Source organism: Schistocerca nitens, chromosome 5 (genome assembly GCF_023898315.1).
Source record: "Schistocerca nitens isolate TAMUIC-IGC-003100 chromosome 5, iqSchNite1.1, whole genome shotgun sequence".
In the NCBI taxonomy this organism is placed as follows: domain Eukaryota; kingdom Metazoa; phylum Arthropoda; class Insecta; order Orthoptera; family Acrididae; genus Schistocerca; species Schistocerca nitens.
Genome location: NC_064618.1, coordinates 449,178,321 through 449,199,000, shown reverse-complemented (window position 1 = coordinate 449,199,000; position 20,680 = coordinate 449,178,321). Strand labels below are relative to the sequence as shown.

The window sequence follows — 20,680 nt, the reverse complement described above, 5'->3', positions numbered from 1 at the left end:
TAAATTGCAACAGCAAGGGATGACTTCGAATTTGTACCCCCCCCCCCTCCTCCTCCAGAAAAAACTGCTCACAATAACGACGCCACTCAAGATCTGCATAAATGCTTTAAGGCGATGGTTCCTGCGACAACATAATTACGACAGGTACACTTCAAGACCTGCTCGTGTAGCTTAATATGCAGCACACTGGCTTGCAGGACGGGGACGTGGACCATATCCTGATCGAATACGCGTGGCAGACTAAAGGGTATTGGTCTATATCACCTGTCAGTGGATTTTTGGGCGACTTTCCACGCTTGTTTACGGTAAGTTCTTTCCCAAAAATTACGATACATAAACAGTTGAAGCACGGTAGCACACAGAACGAAATTTAACGGATCGCAGCCAAGTGGCTCACGGGTCTTTCCTTGATTAGGTTAACTGGAAACAGGAAGATCCTCCGGCCACAAAGTTAAAACAAACAGATCTCGAAAACAGCGGATCCCTTACGACAAATGTAGTCCGGTCAATGAAGGAAAACAAAGGGCAAAAATTTGCGTAGTTGCAAATTTATGTACCAAACAGTCCTGACTAGTGTGGTGTGAGCGGGGGAGGCGGAGGTAGTATAAAAGTAGCTTTTTAATGTTTTCCTGACTACCTCGAAAACCGCGGTTCCCGGCAAAAATATTTCTCGCTACAAAATTAAACTTTATTCAATTACTTACAAAAAAGGTCATATACATTTTTCGCTAAGACTGATAATGTCCATGTTGCAGGGCACGGAAAAATCTCAGTTATTAAAAATAGTGTTTTAATGGTGTAACGTTGATGTTTATTGTTAAATGAAGTGAGTTAAGAACAAGTATTAATTTGTGTACCACATCCAAGTGCAGTAGATACGTATTACAAAAGACCATCCTACAGCTTGCCTTGTTAATCCCTGGCGACGCAGTGTTCAGACATGCTCAGGTGCATTTCTTTCCACACAGTAAGTTGACGCTACATGGAATGCAAATATGAATAACTGCCAATACATACTCAAGAAACGCACATAGGCAGAATCTACGCAAATTTCTGCTCACTTCTACAATACTAGAGGGAAATTCATTCTTAGTCGTACTGTATGGCAGCTGTAGTTTTCTTCCGGCAAAGGCAACTTCTTCCATCACAAGTGCCGCTCGGTTTTCAGTTTACAGATAGACTATACCGCCCCAGTATTTCCTGGAATTACTCATGTAAGCAGACAAAATAATCTCCCTGAGCTCGTGTTTATCTAGCGGAGCTATTTTCAGTTATTGGATATTTATTTGCATTTGTTAAATTAGTTATTACGCAGGAAAATCTCAACAACTAGAACTGTCAACTGTGTCACACTGGAGAGGCTGCCCGAAGTGTAACACGCTGTCAGTATTATTCGAAAATTTCGATTTTACTGTCTCCACTATAAATGGCTGGGATACTTTTTGCAGCTTGAGGTTATCAAATGCATCATCCCAGCTTCAGCTATCCCAGCATCGGAAGAGGTCTAGAGGCTTAAACTGGCTCCCATTGTAACAGAAGTAGATCACCTTGGTGTTATGGAACTTCCAGATATTTCAACACAAGTCAAGCAGTACATTACAGCAGATAACTGTTCTAGATTGAAACATGATGATTCGTATGCCATCAGACATATCGACACCCACTTTTCAAGATTACTGTGGATGTATGGCAAGTGGCTCTACTCACTGCAGCCCAATCTGGGCATTTTCTGAATGTAAAAGATTTATGCGGTCTACCAGCTACACAATGGTGCCGTTCAAGATGACTAAGAATATCTCTCTCTCTCTCTCTCTCTCTCTCTCTCTCTCTCTCTCTCTCTCTCTGTGTGTGTGTGTGTGTGTGTGTGTGTGTGTGTGTGTGTGTGTGTGTGTGTGTGTGTGTGTGTGTGTGTGTGTTTTTTTTCTTGCGATAATATTATATGGTGTTAACACACTTCGTGTGGAAAAAATACACTCCCCTTCCCCGGGAGTGTGTGTTGCCAGCTGCGGAAGGATCTATACAACTTTGTGGAATACACTGTAGCTTTTTTTTGTGACAGTGCTACAGGGAGAATGGGGAATTGCCTGCTTGCTCTTCATTTTGCAGACCTGTGAAGGAGGGAAGTGCACGAGCGCAATCCATATACCTACGTTCCCTCACGCTTCTAACATCCACCCCTACCTATCCACCCAGTCGCGTCTTCCAGACCACAATTTATCCATTGATCCGGTTCTATTACACTTAGATTAGGCACACACATTTAATATTTGTTCTTAAGTCACTTCATTTAACAATAAACACCAGTGTTACACCATTAAACACTATACACTATTTTGTATAATTTGCGATTTTTCGATCCCTCGCAACACGGAAACTGTCCCTCAGAAAATATGAGGGTTTTTTTTTTTTTTTTTTTTTTTTTTTTTTTTTTTTTTTTTTTTACAGGAAATTTAACGCAGTTTAATTTTGTACTAGGGAAAAGTTTCATCGAATGCCACTTTTTAGATATTCAACTTCTACACGTGTCTGTAGTTCATGAAATTCCTCTTACCACTGTTCAAAAATTTGCGACTACACGAATTTTTTCCCCCCAGTTCACACTTTTTGGTCTTCGTTGACTGGGCTAATAAGCGCTAGGAACGAAAGGAACTCTGGGTCAGTTTACTGTTTCTGTCGCGCTAAATGATATCAATAGAGGAAGTTTTATATCTACGGGACAGGGCTTCAGCAGGTGTCAAGTTAGACTTGTTACCGTATTTGAAATACAAAACCTGCGAGGAAAGCATACTATATAAGATTATTGTGGGAAAAAATGGAATGTTGGGAACGTTCAGTGATTTGTTTAGACGGGACGTCACCCTACGAATAAATGCAGCCGAAACGGCAGTTGTGCCAGTAGTAGTGTGGAATAACAGTTAAATTCAAAGTCTAACAGTTTTTGGCGCGCGACAGTGCAACATGTTTAAGAATGCCGTAATGTACAATTATCACCTATCTCGGATGTAAACACTATGGCACTAACGATCTAGATGATACACACGACGTGAAAATCGGAGCTAAGTGAAAATGATGAAAATTATCTTTAATACATCCCACACATGTGAAATAATGGGTTAGTTATCGGAGCAAATGAATATTGGTTTCCCACAGTAGCATCTGCGCTGAGAAATATGGTGAAGTTATTAAGACTACGAACTGATCCGGAGGAAGCAAAGTCGAATCCGTCTGACTATTCCCATTTCGTTTTTCTGTTATCTTGGTTCACTTTGGGCAAATGCCGAGTTCTCTCACTAAGGTCATGGCAGGTAACTTGCCCAGCCCCTCAGATGAACTTTGGCTTCGCCGCTACTGAACACTACTTCTAAGACGACCTTCCTCCCAGAAACTTGGAAGCGAGATAAGTAGCATATGAGCAAAACATTCATGAGAAGGAGGCGGCACTATAGGCGTGAATGTAAGCCACTTCACACAAGATGCAGCGTAGTTCTTTGGATTCCGTCATTTAGCAGAGAAGGAAAAAGGCAAGTACCTCAAAGCTATCATTTTCCCCTTCTATGTTAAGTTTATTTTCTTTTCTTGTGTCGCGAGAAATGAAACGCAAATGAGACTGATACCCAGTTCTTCATCCGCTTGAGACGTTAAAATCAAAAGAACAATATAGCAAGCCGTGAACAATCTCTCTCGATCTGGGACTGTCTCAGATCGTGCAGGGACCACGAAAAGCAGCGCTCACGGCTTTCGAGATGTCACCGCACCATTAACAAACAATTTACGAGGTTGACGGTCCAAATCATGTTTGTACTGGAGAGATTAGAACCAAGTCTGTCTAGCTTAACTAAGACGCTGCTTTTCTCTGAACAATTAATTCTTACATTCCTCGGAAGGTACCAACGTGCCGTTGTGTTGGTGCGGAGCGTCAGCGAAGGTGACAATTTATTTCATCTTAGAGGTTAGGGAATCGAATCAAAAATGTTTGGACCAATATGACGTAAACGTTGATTTTAAAGAAAGGAGTCACAAAGCAGCCGTTTGCACAGTGCTCGCGATAACGTTAAAGGCTGCACCAAGGTCGCGAGTCGGTCTGACAGCACACAAGCCAGGCCGAACTCAGCCAAGCGCAACGCTAGCTGTCAACTCGTGGTCTTATCGGAGCAAGTTTTCCATTCGCTTCGTGCTTAACCTCAGAGATAGTCAAATTTCGACGTGAGCGTCAATATAAAGTACTGCGCCTCGAGATTACATGTAATGTTACTTTCCTAGTTTTAACTTCGTAATAGTGAACACAGAAACAATGAAAGAATGCAGTCTGCAGCGTGAAGGCCTATAATCTCTGTATAATTGTGCGAACAGTTTGTAGCAGTGGGCAGAACCCACATCTTGCAGCTACCGAGGGACGTGCAATGTTAAACACTCGCATAGCTGAATTTGTTTATCATAGCATGAGAAACATTTTCTTGATTACTCGGCTAACAGCTGATTTAGACACGACATGAGAACCAGTTATCGAACATAGGAGTTAACGATCAATTTCTTTTTTGTTATGCGATGGTGGCTGGATCATAGAATACTTTATGTACTCTAATGCATAGCAGTAACCATCAACGCGATGCACTCGCGAAGCTGTTCGTTACTAATGATCCAAAGTGGCGTCCCGATATGTGCTGTCACCGCTCAGTTTGGCGTGTTCCGTACTGATTGTCATTTTCTTGGGTGAAACATTTAGATGTTAGTTCTTTTAAATTTCTCCTCTAACAGTGCGGCTTTCCACACTACCTGCAATGCTAACAATGTTTCCAATTTTTCCTTCGTATTCAAATGTCCTGTTGCAAAACTACCTGTGCGTTATTTGCGTAGGTCAGCAGTGAAGGGTGGAAAAGCAAAGTACAATTTTACGTACCGGTACGTAGAGTTATCCAAATTAAGAAATTTTTTCATTCCAAGACATAACGTTAAATTTAAATACTGGACACTTTCGGAGCTTCTAAAATCATTTCAGTGAGAAAGTGAAGCTCGCTGCACTGGCTGATAAGTTCCGCATGCGGCAAGACAATTTTCTGTTAATTATATGTTCCTAGATCGTATGAATGATTTGCTTTGTAGAAATTATGTGTAACACGTCAGCTTATAGGATATGAATATATCAATATTATTGGATATTTTTCAGTCCTTCTCTTGGAACTACACTAAAAATGTAGTTTTTTTTACAGTCTACCAACTTTAGGAAAGTGGTCTATGGAATAGGAGTATGTGTCCAGAAGAAATGGTTAGTTTTAAAAGTTGTTTTGCTACCTGTCACATTTTATGTTATTCGACAAATGATTAAAAAATTTTCTTCCTGTATATTGAACTTTTTGAGCCACTGACAGCTTCAGTAACGGGTAATAAAAATCATTTTTCCCCTCTATTGTTGTACGGACATCACTTTCTCAAATTGTTGTAGATTACTTATGATGAATGTCGTTAGTGATTATGCTTATGAATTGCGTAGGTACAGTCAGAATGCCTAATAGGCAGCTACTAGATGACTGTGAATGAACACGTATTTTTCTTACTGCTGGCTTTTGAGCGTCTACAACTTTCCAAGTGAAGAATAATCCCAAAGCCATTGACACAGAATATATTAGGACGATGATTAGTTTGTTTTTGCGAGGCTATGGTTTATACGAAGAGCTAAAGCAACTAAACTTAAATAAACACGGCAGATTCTAACGACTTCCTAAATAGGTTGAAGAAAACATCGTATTTACTATGAGAAGACAGCCTCAACGTAATCTACGATATTTTATTTATATACATTCCCCACTAATCACACGTGTACTAATCCGCGATTTCCTCGAGGCGAACGGCGAGCCACACTTTCACCCGTCAGCTGACGCCCAACGACTGTCCAAACTGACAGCTGTGCCAATTCACACGCGTTCCGCCACTGGGGTACACACGTAACACACTGCCGAGAAACCGCCTCTCCGTCGCTTCCAGCCGACCTCTGCACTACTCCAATTGGACCCCAATTCGCACTCGTCGATGCAAACAACTTGTCACCATCAGGCCACTCTAGGTTCCGTAATTCGCAGAAGAGACGGGCGCTCGCAGGGCCCGGCGTCGCGTCCTCGCGGCATCAGCGAAAGTAGGACTTGTCAGAGTTGAAGGCTGCAAGCCGCGCGGGAGGTAAACTGTGCGCTCGGCTGTGTGCGTACCTTCTCCTGCTGGAGCTCCAGCTGTGACACGGCCCCCATGGCCGTTGCTGGCAGACTGTCGCGTCGGCCCACGAGGCGGCGCTGCAGCGCGACCAGCTGGCGGTGGGGGCAACTGAACAGCTGCCCGCCGCGTCGCAGTATGCGCGCCCGCCTTTCACCGTTCGCCTTTTCTTGCTTCCGCTAATGCTTCTATGCCGCCTAGAGACCGCTTTAAGGCCCCTACACGTGCACCAATTTACCGGCAGACCGATCGATCAATTTCGCGGCAACCTACACACCTACCAACCAACTGCACTCAGCGATTATAGCGCCGCTCTGTTGTGATTCATATATCATAAGCGCATTGGTTTACATTCTACGAGATTCCGCTTGGTTTTATACAGAAACAAAAACGTGGCTTTGTCTTGGCTGTTTTAAAGGTAACAGGGCTAAGAAGTGGCTAGTGCAAAGAAAGAAGTTCACCCACGTTTTGGTACTTTGCTGCTGGGGTCCGGAGATTTTTCGTAATTATCTGCCGGCCGGAGTGGGCGTGCGGTTCTAGGCGCTACAGTCTGGAGCCGAGCGACCGCTACGGTCGTAGGTTCGAATCCTGCCTCGGGCATGGATGTGTGTGATGTCCTTAGGTTAATTAGTTCTAAGTTCTAGGCGACTGATGACCTCAGAAGTTAAGTCGCATAGTGCTCAGAGCCAACCGTAATTATCTAAGAATGGATGAATCTGCATTTCGGAGCTGCTGAACATCAACAAACCATTCTTTACGAAAAAAGGATATGCTCATGAGAAAGTATGTAAGCTGCGAGAAGATGCTGTTAGCTGCTTGGTAGGCGTTAACTGAATCTCAAATTCAGCGCTGTTGTATCCCCACAATTATTAAGTAAATGATTTCTGAAACCTGTAACGTGATTCCTACTTGGCCGAGGAAATACAATACGGTAAAAAAATAAATAAATAAAATAAAAGACGTTAATGTAAACGTTATCAATATACTTAGGGACGTAGGATAAAAGATGGCTTGTTAGTTTAAGAAACTCATTTCAAATTAGAAAAGAAGGAAGGCTAGATATGGTGGCGGCGTGCACATCATCTAATGAGTACAACAACAGATACATAAGAAATGAATCTATTAAATACAACTACAGATACATAAGAAAACAGACTTTTAGCAACTGTTACAATTGTAAACAAAAATCCCACACTTCGCTCTTCTTAACAGACATCTTGGATGTAGGCTGGAATTTCTTTTAACGCTTAAAACAATGAAACAAATATATTTTATGAATTAATATCCATTGAAACTCGATATTTCGGTTTTTACATTTTATTTATATATATCGAAAGTCACAACAGAAATACAGAAGGTCGACGGACTTTTATTCTCTCTGCGTGGCACACGGGAATCATTACGGATCCGTTTAAAAAAATGAAAAAAGTGCTTCATATAGTGCATCTCTATTGCTATGCTCTTCGCACGACGTGTCCCACAAACATCTGCGTCTTTGAAATTGTCCTGAAACCCTGTCTTCAAACTTCGTCCATCTCGCATCCTATTATGTATATTAGAACAGCGTTCAACTCCGCGCGCAGTGACGACAGACGAACTTTTGTTGGGCTGTTGGCACGACAGCGTCACACACGGCACAATTAGTTGGGTGGAGGGTGGGGGCCGTTGGAAAAAAAGCTCGTCGGTCGGTCGGTCATAGTGCCAACACACTTTCAGTTTGTCGGTCGGACGGGAATTCTCGAGTGTCCACCATCAATTGATTTGTATTTGCGAATAAGCGTTTACACTTGAGCCAAAGAAAGAGAAAATGAGAGCACGAACATCGAGGTATATGCTGTGTATTCTTTTTTTTTTGCCTTTGGCGTTAACGTTGTCACTGTAAAATTGCTAAACTTATATTCCGTACATCTACAGCACTACCCTGCAGTTCACAGTTACGCGCCTGGCAGAGGGTTCATCGTACTGCATTCAAGCTACACTGAAGCGTCAAAGAGAATGGTATAGGCATGTGTATTCAGATACAGAGATATGAGAATACGGCGCTGCGGTTGGGAACGCCTATGTAAGACAACAAGTGCCTGGCGCAGTTATCAGATAGGTTCCTGCTGATACAATGGAAGGTTATCAAGATTTAAGTGAGTTTGAACGTGGTGTTATAGCCGGCACGCGAGCGATTGGAATGGTTCAAATGGCTCTGAGCACTATGGGACTTAACATCTATGGTCATCAGTCCCCTAGAACTTAGAACTACTTAAACCTAACTAACCTAAGGACATCACACAACACCCAGCCATCACGAGGCAGAGAAAATCCCTGATCCCGCCGGGAATCGAACCCGGGAACCCGGGCGTGGGAAGCGAGAACGCTACCGCACGACCACGAGATGCGGGCAAGAGCGATTGGACACAGCGTCTCTGAGGTGGTGATGAAGTGGGGATTTTCCCGTACGAACATTTCACCAGTCTACCACGAATATCAGGAATCCCGTAAAACATCAAATCTCCGACATCGCTGCGGGCGGAAAAAGATCCCGCAAGAACGGGACCAACTACGACTGAAGAGAATCGTTCAAGGTGATGGAAGTACAACTCTTCCGCAAATTGCTGCAGATTTCAATGCTGGCCCATCAACAAGTGTCAGCGTGCGAACCATCCAACGAAGCATCATCAATATGGGCTTTCGGAGCCAAAGACCCACTCGTGTATCCTCAATGACCTCACGACACAAAGCTTTACGCCTCGCCTGGGCCCGTCACTACCGAGATTGGATTGTTGATGATTGGAAATATGTTGCCGGGTGGGACGAGTCTCGTTTCAAATTTTATGGAGCGGATTGATGTGTATGGATGTGTACCACGGACCCTGCTTGTCAGCAGGGGACTGCTCAAGCTGATGGAGGCTCTGTAATGGTGTGGGACGTGTGCAGTTGCAGTGATATGGGAACCCTGATACGTCTAGATACGACTCTGACAGGCGACACGTATTTAAGCATCCTTGTGATCACCTGCATCCATTCATGTCCATTGTGCGTTCCGACGGACTTGGACAATTCCAGCAGGACAATGCGACACCCCACAATTCCAGAATTGCTACAGAGTGGCTCCAGTAACACTTTTCTGAGTTTGAACACTTTTGCTGGCAGCCAAACTCCCCAGACATGAACATTATTGACGATATCTGGGATGCCTTGCAACGTGCTGTTCAGAAGAGGTCTTCACCCCTCGTACTCCTGCGGATTTATGGACAGCCCTGCAGGATTCATGATGTCAGTTACCTCCAGCAGTCCTTCAGAGATTAGTCGAGTTCATGGCACGTCGTGTTACGGCACTTCTACGTGCTCAAGGGGGCCCTATACGATATTAGGCAGGTGTACCAGATTCTTATGCTCTTCAGTGTATTTCTATACCATTTCATTCTCGAACAGCGCACGGTAATAACGAATACTTAAATCTTTCTACTTGAGCTCTGATTTCTATTATTTCATTATGACGTTTATTTCTCCCTATTTAAATGGTCACCAAGAAAATATTTTCGCATTCGGAGGAGAAAGTTGGCGATTGAAAAGATCTCACCGCAACGAAGACGCCTTTGTTTTAATGGCTGCCACCCCAACTCGTGTATCATAACCGACGTTCTCTCCCCTATTTCGCGATATTACAAAATGAGCGCCATTCTTTAATCTTTTCCGTTGTCCTCCGTCAATTCTACCTAATACGCATCCCATACCTCACAGCAACACTGTAGCACAGAGGGACAAGCATGATGTAAGCAGTCTCTTTTGTACACCTGTAGTTCTTCTAAGTGTTCTGCCAATAAATCGCAGTTTTCGGTCCGCTTTCCCCACAATATTATCAATGTGATCGTTCCAATTTAAGTTATTCGTAACTGTAATCTCTAAATATTTAGTTGAATTAACAACCTTCAGATTTCTGTGACTTATCGCGTAACCGAAATTTAACGGTTTCATTTTAGTACTCATGTGGATGACCTAACACTCTTCATTATTTAGATTCAAATGCCACTTATCACACCATACGGATAGCTTGTCTAAATCATTTTTGAAGTGGTTTTGATCTTCTGACGGTAAACAACGGCATCAGCTGCAAACAATCTAAGAGGACTTGTCAGGTTAACTCCTAAATCGTTTATGTACATCAGGAACAACAGAGGGGCTGTAACACTTTCTTTGGAATTCCGGATATCATTTCTGTTTTACCCGATGACCTTTCGTCTGTTTCTACAAAGATAACCTTTGAAACAGAAAATCACGAATCTAGTCGCGCAACTGAGACGATACTTCATGGGCATGTAGTTTAATCCGAAGTCGGTTATAAGGAACGGTGTCAATAAGCCTTCTGGAAATCTACAAATATGGAATTAATTTGGTATCACCTGTCGATAGCGCTCATTACTTCGAGAGAATAAAGAGCTACTTGTGTTTCACAAGAACGATATTTTTTGAATCAGTGCTGACTATATGCCAATAAATCGTTTTCTTCGAGGTAGTTCATAATGGTCGAACACAGCAATGTTCCAAAATCCTACCGCAAATCGAAAGGCTAGGCAGGGTGCATCATGTTCTCGGACTTGTGAGAAGTAGCAAAATTTTGAGGGGTACAGAGACGCAGCTTTCATTGGCAAAAGTGAAAGTGGGACGGATAAGGCTATTGTGAGTGCAGATGACTGTGGAAGGATATGATTCCCATGTACAACCTGTTAATAGTTTCAATAATTTTAGTCTGCTATTGGGCTTTTGTTGGTTGGCTAGTAGATGGAACGCCATGTCTGTTAGCGGTCGAAGGGTAGTCCAAGATATCTTTATGTGTTAATAAGATGGATGGGATAGCTATAGATGGTGAGATGGAAGTCAGGGATACGGAAGTGTCGTGGAGCTACATCCTATGATTCTTGTCTGATGAATAACATTTCCGTAGCAGTGTTTATATTGGGGTATCGCTCTTAGCCACGCTTCAGAAGCGATAAGAGCGTCGATAACCTCTGCTTGAGTTTTCTTCGCTAGTATCGCGTGTGGATTTTATTGCTTGTTTTCTTTCTAAGATAACCCTGAATACCAACTCTGTCAATTATTAACATATACAGGAAGCAAATGCATCTAACAATATCATGGGCCACCGCTACAGAAATTTGCTTTTGTGTCTCTGATACATTATACCGAAGGAACACTCAACAGTTCTGCATGCTAGCAGTACACTACTCTTGAAATTTTCTTTGTCAGCATCTAACTAATGCCTTAAGTTACGCCTTAAAGAACCGCGTCAAAGTGAACGATCTTCATAGTTTAGAGCAACAAAAGGTATAGTTTCATCACAGTCAGGCAAAGTGAGCTTTTTATGAACTGGATAAAAGTGGAAAGTTTTCATAGCCTAAAGTAACAAAATGTATAGTTTTATCACAGTTAGGCAAAGCATTAACATCAAAAAATTTTGGACCTTCCGTCTGACAAATGCAGAAAGACCTACTTGTTCCATCATCGCTTTGTTTTACCCAGTCATCAAAATTAATGTTTGTGAACTCAAAATTGTCATCAGCCAGTCCACGTAATAATACATATCATTTTTAAACATACAGGGTGTTTCAAAAATGACCGGTATATTTGAAACGACAATAAAAACTAAACGAGCAGCGATAGAAATACACCGTTTGTTGCAATATGCTTGGGACAACAGTAAATTTTCAGGCGGACAAACTTTCGAAATTACAGTAGTTACAATTTTCAACAACAGATGGCGCTGCAAGTGATGTGAAAGATATAGAAGACAACGCAGTCTGTGGGTGCGCCATTCTGTACGTCGTCTTTCTGCTGTAAGCGTGTGCTGTTCACAACGTGCACGTGTGCTGTAGACAACATGGTTTATTCCTTAGAACAGAGGATTTTTCTGGTGTTGGAATTCCACCGCCTAGAACACAGTGTTGTTGCAACAAGACGAAGTTTTCAACGGAGGTTTAATGTAACCGAAGGACCGAAAAGCGATACAATAAAGGATCTGTTTGAAAAATTTCAACGGACTGGGAACGTGACGGATGAACGTGCTGGAAAGGTAGGGCGACCGCGTACGGCAACCACAGAGGGCAACGCGCAGCTAGTGCAGCAGGTGATCCAACAGCGGCCTCGGGTTTCCGTTCGCCGTGTTGCAGCTGCGGTCCAAATGACGCCAACGTCCACGTATCGTCTCATGCGCCAGAGTTTACACCTCGATCCATACAAAATTCAAACGCGGCAACCCCTCAGCGCCGCTACCATTGCTGCACGAGAGACATTCGCTAACGATATAGTGCACAGGATTGATGACGGCGATATGCATGTGGGCAGCATTTGGTTTACTGACGAAGCTTATTTTTACCTGGACGGCTTCGTCAATAAACAGAACTGGCGCATATGGGGAACCGAAAAGCCCCATGTTGCAGTCCCATCGTCCCTGCATCCTCAAAAAGTACTGGTCTGGGCCGCCATTTCTTCCAAAGGAATCATTGGCCCATTTTTCAGATCCGAAACGATTACTGCATCACGCTATCTGGACATTCTTCGTGAATTTATGGCGGTACAAACTGCCTTAGACGACACTGCGAACACCTCGTGGTTTATGCAAGATGGTGCCCGGCCACATCGCACGGCCGACGTCTTTAATTTCCTGAATGAATATTTCGATGATCGTGTGATTGCTTTGGGCTATCCGAAACATACAGGAGGCGGCGTGGATTGGCCTCCCTATTCGCCAGACATGAACCCCTGTGACTTCTTTCTGTGGGGACACTTGAAAGACCAGGTGTACCGCCAGAATCCAGAAACAATTGAACGGCTGAAGCAGTTCATCTCATCTGCATGTGAAGCCATTCCGCCAGACACGTTGTCAAAGGTTTCGGGTAATTTCATTCAGAGACTACGCCATATTATTGCTACGCATGGTGGATATGTGGAAAATATCGTACTATAGAGTTTCCCAGACCGCAGCGCCATCTGTTGTTGACAATTGTAACTACTGTAATTTCGAAAGTTTGTCTGCCTGAAAATGTACTGTTGTCCCAAGCATATTGCAACAAACGGTGTATTTCTATCGCTGCTCGTTTAGTTTTTATTGCCGTTTCAAATATACCGGTCATTTTTGAAACACCCTGTAGAACCAGAATAAATCGAAGGCCTGTTCAGTCTATACTTCCTAAGCGCGGTAGAAAATTCCAAAAAATAATGTGCTAATCGGGCATTTTTCTGAAGTTATAAACACCTGCAACGTGTTTCTTTTTCTTTTTTTAATATGACAGTCTTCCGAAGTAAATGCTGTCTCGGCTCTCATTATTTTCCGAACAGTGATCCGCAACACGTCGCCTTGTGGTCCGTGTGACTGCCTCTAAATCCCTGGTTCCGATTTCGATTTCCGGCCAGGTCGGAGATTTTCTTCGCTCGGGGACATCTCGCCTTCATTTGCGAAGTGTGACAAGTAGGAAGACTTGCAGTAGGAGCCCAGAACAACCCCAGATAGGGACTCCCGCCCAATAATGCAGCATGATCATTTCATTTCACTTCACAACAGTTGAACAGGAAACGAAAACACTAGGCTTCCAATTGACTGACCAGTAGACAGATATCTGAAAAGAGAATCAGAATTCGGTAATTAGGTAAAACATATGCAATTATTTCCTGTGTATCGGGTATTTGTAGTTATACAGTATGGTTTCAAGAGTAAAGTACTGACACGCGTACATCACTCCATTTTTCAGCAACTGCGGTACGACAGAAATGGGAAAGCTTAGGTGATATAGTTAAGACTACTTTGGTTTCATTTCAAAGCCACACTGCTCGACACTCGGCTCTACGTCGTTATTAAAGCTGTTCCAAGAACGCCTCGTAGAAGCTGAGAACTACGCTTTTTTTAGTCTGTCTCTTCGGCGCTCTTATTGCTTATCACAGGTCTAACATAAACGTACCCTAAAACTGATGCTCCGTATGACAGCCTTCGGCTACTATTTTCCCTTCTCGCAATTTCGGTTTCGGCGGCTTACGCCTCAAACACAGACACGCACGGAGCGCAGGTTTCCGGTTCGATTGCTAATGGAGTATTAAATTTTTAGTACCAATATTTATCCAAAAAGGGAAGAAAAGATGGAACAGTACGGTTAGACAGGATTCGTTCACGACAGATTCCACGGTTTCGCCTGTGTACGTATCCGCTAATCACCGTGCAGGGCATTGCTAAGAATACTTTGTGCCTTTGGTAGACTCTCCCTTTTCTGTTCCTCTCGCAAACATAGCGAAAGGAAAACTATTGCCTGTATGGCTCTGTACTAGCCTCAGCCTATCTTATTTTGTCCTTACAGGTCTTACACAAGATGAACGATGGAGCCTCTACAATCGTTCTGCGATCTGTTGCAAATGCTTCTTTCCGTGAGCACGTTTATGATTAATTTTAAGGTTCAAAAGGTTAAGAAAAATCCTTCACATATTCAAAATCCTGAATTTTTTTTAAAAAAAGTGGGTACTTCTCGTTAATTACTAATGGAAACACAGTTGAAGTTTCCTACTTAAGAATCTCTCTTTAAATCTGTACCACTTTTGAACTACAATCTTTTATTGGCACCTTATAATGGGATTTACTACCATTTTCAATTTCTTTAATTTTTCCAACAGTTCGTCTGCCTCCTCATCAGAACGTCAGCGTCCATAGGTTTGAACAACTTGCATAAAATATATTTTATTTAGTATAAAAAACTTGCCATTTATTCCAAATTTCTTTAACAATTGTAGTATTGTTTTTAATTTTATTGTTTACAATAGAGCTTACAATTTAATTTTCTCGCTGCTCTGTTCCTCTTATTTTTTTAAACATACGTGCGGATTTTAAGGGCATTGAAGCTCCAGTTTTACGCCGCATTTCTGACAACCCCGTTGAGTGCTTTTCATTTTATTCAACTCATATTCCATCATCATTAACGTATCAAACTTCGTGCAGCGAGATGCAAGCGAAGAAGTAGCTAGAAGTTCCCATGGCTTAAAGCCATTGCATGAGTTTCATCAGCCCATTCCTTCTCTTTCACCAAAGGAAATCGCCAAGTACAGCCATTTGCGTGCAGTCGTGAACGAGACAGACAATGCGCTAAGTGTACGCTGTTCATTGTGTCAACTTGCTCAGTCATTTCGAGCATATAACGTGCGCGCATTGTCAGTTTACGACCACAATATTTGTCAGCACCGGTAATTGCACGCCGAATTTTCGTACACCTCAGCGACGTGATACAAACATTCAACCGTTATCACGAGACAAAAAAATTAAGATATGCCCCCGTAGTGGTCGTCCAGTCTCTACACATCAGCTGATGAAAGCTGTCTATAAATTATGGGTCGAAGGCCCACCAAGTAGCATACGATAGAACTTTACGCTGCTTTTTCGGAGGTTACTGGAAAGGCTGTGTCGTTCGATGCAGAACGCAACAGTCTTCAAAAGATCGATTTGGCCAGCAGGAATCTGATCAGAAGCATCCGGCCTCCCCAAAGTAATGCGGAACTGACAACTAGATTAACGACAGGCGGACCTACCAGTATAAAAGGAGGCGGGTGTGTATTGTGTTCTCGGTGGACATGCAGTAAGAGCAGAGTGGGAAGATCAGGACTTCGAACTAGGACTAGTCATATTGGATTTCACCTGAGTGACGACTCCATCAGGGTCATTTCAACCCTACTAAGCCTGTCCAAGTCGATTGTTGATGACATGTTTGTAAAGTGGAAACGCCAAGGACCAACTACAGCTAAACAAAGACCAGGCAGAACTCGAGTGCTAAAGCACAGGGACTCTCCAACATTACGGAGGAAGGTTATAAAAATCGCATGAAACCAGTCTAGGGAATTACTCGTGAGCTCCAATGTGGTACCAGTCTAGTCTACGTAGGACAATGACTGTGCATAGGGGTACAATTTTTGAGCATCTCCTCATAAGCCACACATTTCTGTAGTAAATGGTAAGCGATTATCTTGAGATGTTGTGAAGAGTGACGCAACTGGGCAGTGGATGGCTGGAAACGAGTGATAGGAGTGATGAATCACGCTGCACCCTGTGTCAGTCCCATGGAAGGGCTTGGGTTTCGCGATTAACTGGAGAACGTTACATGCCATCATGTGAAGAGCCAACAGTGAAGTATGTATGAGGTGATGTAATGGTGAGGAGGTGTTTTTTGTGGTTAGGATGTTATTCCCTTATTGCGCGTAAAAGACTGCTAAATATGGAAATATGTGGAGACATTTTACGGTATTATGTACTGCATACAGTAGATGAACAGTTCGGAGCCGATGATTGTTTGCATCACCACGATGATGCACCCTGTCATAAAGCAGACAATGATTTTTGAACAATATCGTTCCTGAAATGGACTGGCCTGCCCAGTGTCCTGACATGAATCCAATGGAACAACTTTGGGATAAGGTAGAAAGTCGACCTCACTCCAGAACCGAGAGTCCGACATCAGTACCTCCTCTGTTCTCTGCTCTTGAGGAAGAATATGCTGATGTTCCACCATAGACAATCTGACACGTCACTGCCTATGTCCCCAACACAACTCAAGCCACTATAAAGGCGAAGAGTGGACACAGCGTCTATTAATGTCCACTAATAGGTCTCCAGATGCTTTTGCACAGATAGTGTACTAGGGACAACTCTAGAAATCCCCTAGCATCGTGGCACACGAAGAAACTGGGCAAGGGAACACCAGGAATGGGAAATGGATCAATATCGTCCAGTTTTCTTCATCAACAAATGCAGGATTTGTCTGGCGCCTGGTGATCGTTGCATAAGAGCATGCAGGTGGCTGGGTATCAATGTATGTCTGATATCTGAGGATCCACAGGTTCAGCAGGGAGATTGGGTACCCATATTTTCGACGTGTATCGTGTATAGATGTCTGACGCCTCTCACAGTCGAACGCCTCTCACTGCTGTCCAGGGGTGCGTAGTATTGGGACAGGATCCACCGACCTGCTGTCCCGCCCTGCACTCAACATTTCGACAACATGTCAGTCTGTAAAGACAGTAACGCACGGTCACATCAGCCGCCTCATGAACACCTTACTCTGGGAGGCAGTAATGAAGTAAGCGGAATGGCCTGCGGTTTCTGCTAACATAAACTCGACTGAGCATGCTTGGGATCAACTGGATCTTGCTAACCGTCGTGACAGGGACCCATATCGCACATCGGATGGCCTCAGGAAGGGCGCCATCGAAGTGTGTGATTTATTTGAGACGTAACGTCTGGATTACCTTGTGGTCGGTGTGCCAAGGAGGAATCAGACATTTCAAATGCACGGTGTGGAATAACACGATACTGAATTTTAGCCAGCAGCAGATTTTAATTTCACAGGTATGCTAATATGTGCTCATTTCGAGAGACTGCACTTATTTATCGAGCGAGGTTCAAATGGCTCTGAGCACTATGGGACTCAACATCGTAGGTCATAAGTCCCCTAGAACTTAGAACTACTTAAACCTAACTAACCTAAGGACATCACACACACCCATGCCCGAGGCAGGATTCGAACCTGCGACCGTAGCAGTCCCGCGGTTCCGGACTGCAGCGCCAGAACCGCACGGCCACCACGGCCGGCTCGAGCGAGGTGGCGCTGTGGTTAGCACATTCGAGTGGGACAGCGGTTGAAATCCTCGTCCGGCCATCCAGATTTAGGTTTTCCGTGATTTTCGTAAATCGCTCCAGGCATATGCCTGGATGGTTCCTAAAAAAAGGACACGGTCACGATCCGTGCTTGTGTTGCGTCTCTAATGGCTCCGTTGTGGACTAGACGATGAATTCTAATCTTCCTAATTCCTTCTTGTTTTTATTTTCGTTATTGTCTTCTTTTTATTTCTGAGTAATTTTTTTAAAATTTTGTAAGGCTTATTCTTTGATATCCTGCTCCTCTCGGGGCTAAGCCCATAAATAAGCAGATAGGGCAAAAATTTTTTGAGCAGTCCCAGCCCATCATTAGTTCGTCTGCATCTCAGATTCTTTTATAAACACGATCAATTCAAATGGAGATCACGTGTCAGCATAACCCACAGTCAATACTGTCATTAAGCAGTCAGTCAGAGTTTCTGTGATTCATTATGTATTGAAGTTCTGTGGTTTTGTCCGATGTTTTTCCGCTCAAACAGTGTGCCACAGCTTTACCTTTCAGGTACTACCATCTGCGCGGTGTGAACATGTAAGTTGCAGATTAAGGTATGCCCTTCTTGGATTTTCTTTATTTGCACTAAGATGTAATAAAGGGCTATCTTCTCAGTTCATAGTAGAGTCACCTTCTGAAACTGTCGGACAAGTTTTAGGTAGTAAATGGACAGTTTACTTTTTCAAGGAACCTTCCTAGCATTCGCGTTAATCGATTTCGGAAAACCAAAAAAATCCTAAATCTGATTGGTCTAACGAAGTCTTCAATACCACTCCTCCCAAGAAAGAGTCGAATGCCGTGATAATTGCGAGGAATCGCTCTGCGAACAGGAATTAACGTAAATAGAATATCACCTTCCAATAACCTGAAGTTACGTATACAGTCCGCGGACTGAGTACTCAGGAAATAAAATAGCCAGGAACGCTGGTTGGAGATTGGGCGCGCTCCTTCCGCTCAGCTAGAGACTGCTTTTTAGCGATGTAATTGCAGTGGCTGTTTCGCAAGCTGCGGTCAAGCGGGAACGGGGGAGCTTCGCGGGGAAGACCAAAGTAGTCGTTATGCGACTTGTGCTTGCTCATCCAGGAACTGGCCTGCGCGCGACATTTTAGGAATCGGAAGGGCAATGTCCCGGAACACGTTCCATATATCGTCTCCGCTTACGATGAGCATCCCACAAGGGAACTTGGTCTGTTCACTTACAGAGTTATAAGAAATATTGACAAACTGAAGGAAGACTAAGGTTTAACGTTTCGTCGAAAACGAGGTCATTAGAGACAGATCACAAATTCTTGTTGTGGAAGCACCGGGAGGGAAATCGGGAATGCTCTTCACAAAACAATCAACCCGACATTTGCCTTATGCTATTTAAGGAAATAATGGAAACCTAAATTTCCATGACCAGACGGAGATTTGAACCGCCGTTCTTCCGAATACAAGTTCAATGTCTTATCACTTCACGCCGCGCGGGATTAGCCGAGCGGTCTAGGGCGCTGCAGTCATGGACCGTGCGGCTAGTCCCGGCGGAAGTTCGAGTCCTCCCTCGGGCATGGGTGTGTGTGTGTGTGTGTTTGTCCTTAGGATAATTTAGGTTATGTAGTGTATAAGGTTAGGGATTGATGACCTTAGGAGTTAGGTCCCATAAGATTTCACATACAGTTGAACATTTTATCACTGCATCACCTCGCTCGGCCTCGAAAGACTCAAGACCTGCTAGAAAAAATCAGGTATTTTCTGTAATATCTATTTTTTCTAGGCCTACAGAGCTCAGTGGTTCCGGTCTGCCTTAATAGTACATGTCACGTAGAAGGTGATCTTATTCTCTCTCTATACGGTAACAATTTCAGAGACTGATAGGAAAAAAAAAAGGCTGAAATTTGGAATCTTTCGGGCGAACTAACAAAACCAGCATTGCTGGGGTATTCATTTTGCCAATTTTCTGCTAGAAACGTAAAAAAAATGAACTGTGTTTATAGAGTAATATCGAAAAAATTCATTTTGATGTTTATCGTGAAAATATCTTTGCAACTATGAGACGGTCTTACAAAGAAATATTTGTAATGTACAAATATATAATACAGGTGTTTCGCGTGTCTATAATACGATTTAGTAAACATCTCTGTAGCGACGCCTGTTCATAGATCTATAGATGGCTGTTGTTTTTGCCTATAGCCGTTTACGCTTCGCTGTTGAAAGCTGTAAAACGCGCTGTCAGATGTCAGGGATTTCCTTAAGTTGACTCGACTGTAGGAGTGTCTTAGTAGGAAAGAATAAATGTATTAAACCCTCATGCATGACGATGCATTTTATCACGCTTCTCAAGTGTTTATGACGTCATATCTCCTGAACTATGTGTCGTACAATGATGGTATTAGTGCAGGTACATTTAGAGGCATATATGGATACTGCCTGCGAAGTATGTTGCGAATGGAGTTGGTAACAAAGTAATAATAAACTTAAACGTCATGAACGATGCGGCAGTGTTTAACACATCTCAATGTTTATGACGTCAGATCTCCTGATCTATGTATCATACAACGATATAATTTTATAGGTACATTCAGCGGCATATGTGGATACTGACTACAGACTGTGTTGTGAATAGAGTTAGCAGCAAACAAGTAATAAATTTAAACTCTTAGTAGCAAAGAAGCAATAAACTTAAAAGTAATGCACAATGCAGCAGTTTTTCACTCATCTCAGTGTTTATGAGGTCATTCCTGAACCATGTGTGGTACCATGATATAATTTTGTAGGTGCTTTTAGTGGCATATGTGGATACTGTCCGCAAAATTTATTGCGAATAGAGTTAGTAGTACAGAAGTAAT

General features: G+C 43.1%; 1 protein-coding gene across 4 annotated transcripts in view; it reads right to left on the bottom strand.

Moving 5' to 3' along the window:
• Positions 1-20,680, bottom strand: part of LOC126259584 (peptide transporter family 1-like) — a 422,849-nt gene that overhangs the window by 186,860 nt on the left and 215,309 nt on the right. Inside the window, exon 1 of one of the 4 annotated variants that reach the window (XM_049956495.1) lies at positions 6,198-6,323. The exons of the other annotated variants lie outside the window; for them this stretch is intronic. Coding sequence (XP_049812452.1) covers positions 6,198-6,236 — 39 coding nt within the window. The 5' untranslated portion in view covers positions 6,237-6,323. Of the gene's footprint in view, positions 1-6,197; positions 6,324-20,680 lie in introns of those variants that run through there. 4 annotated transcript variants of the gene reach the window in all.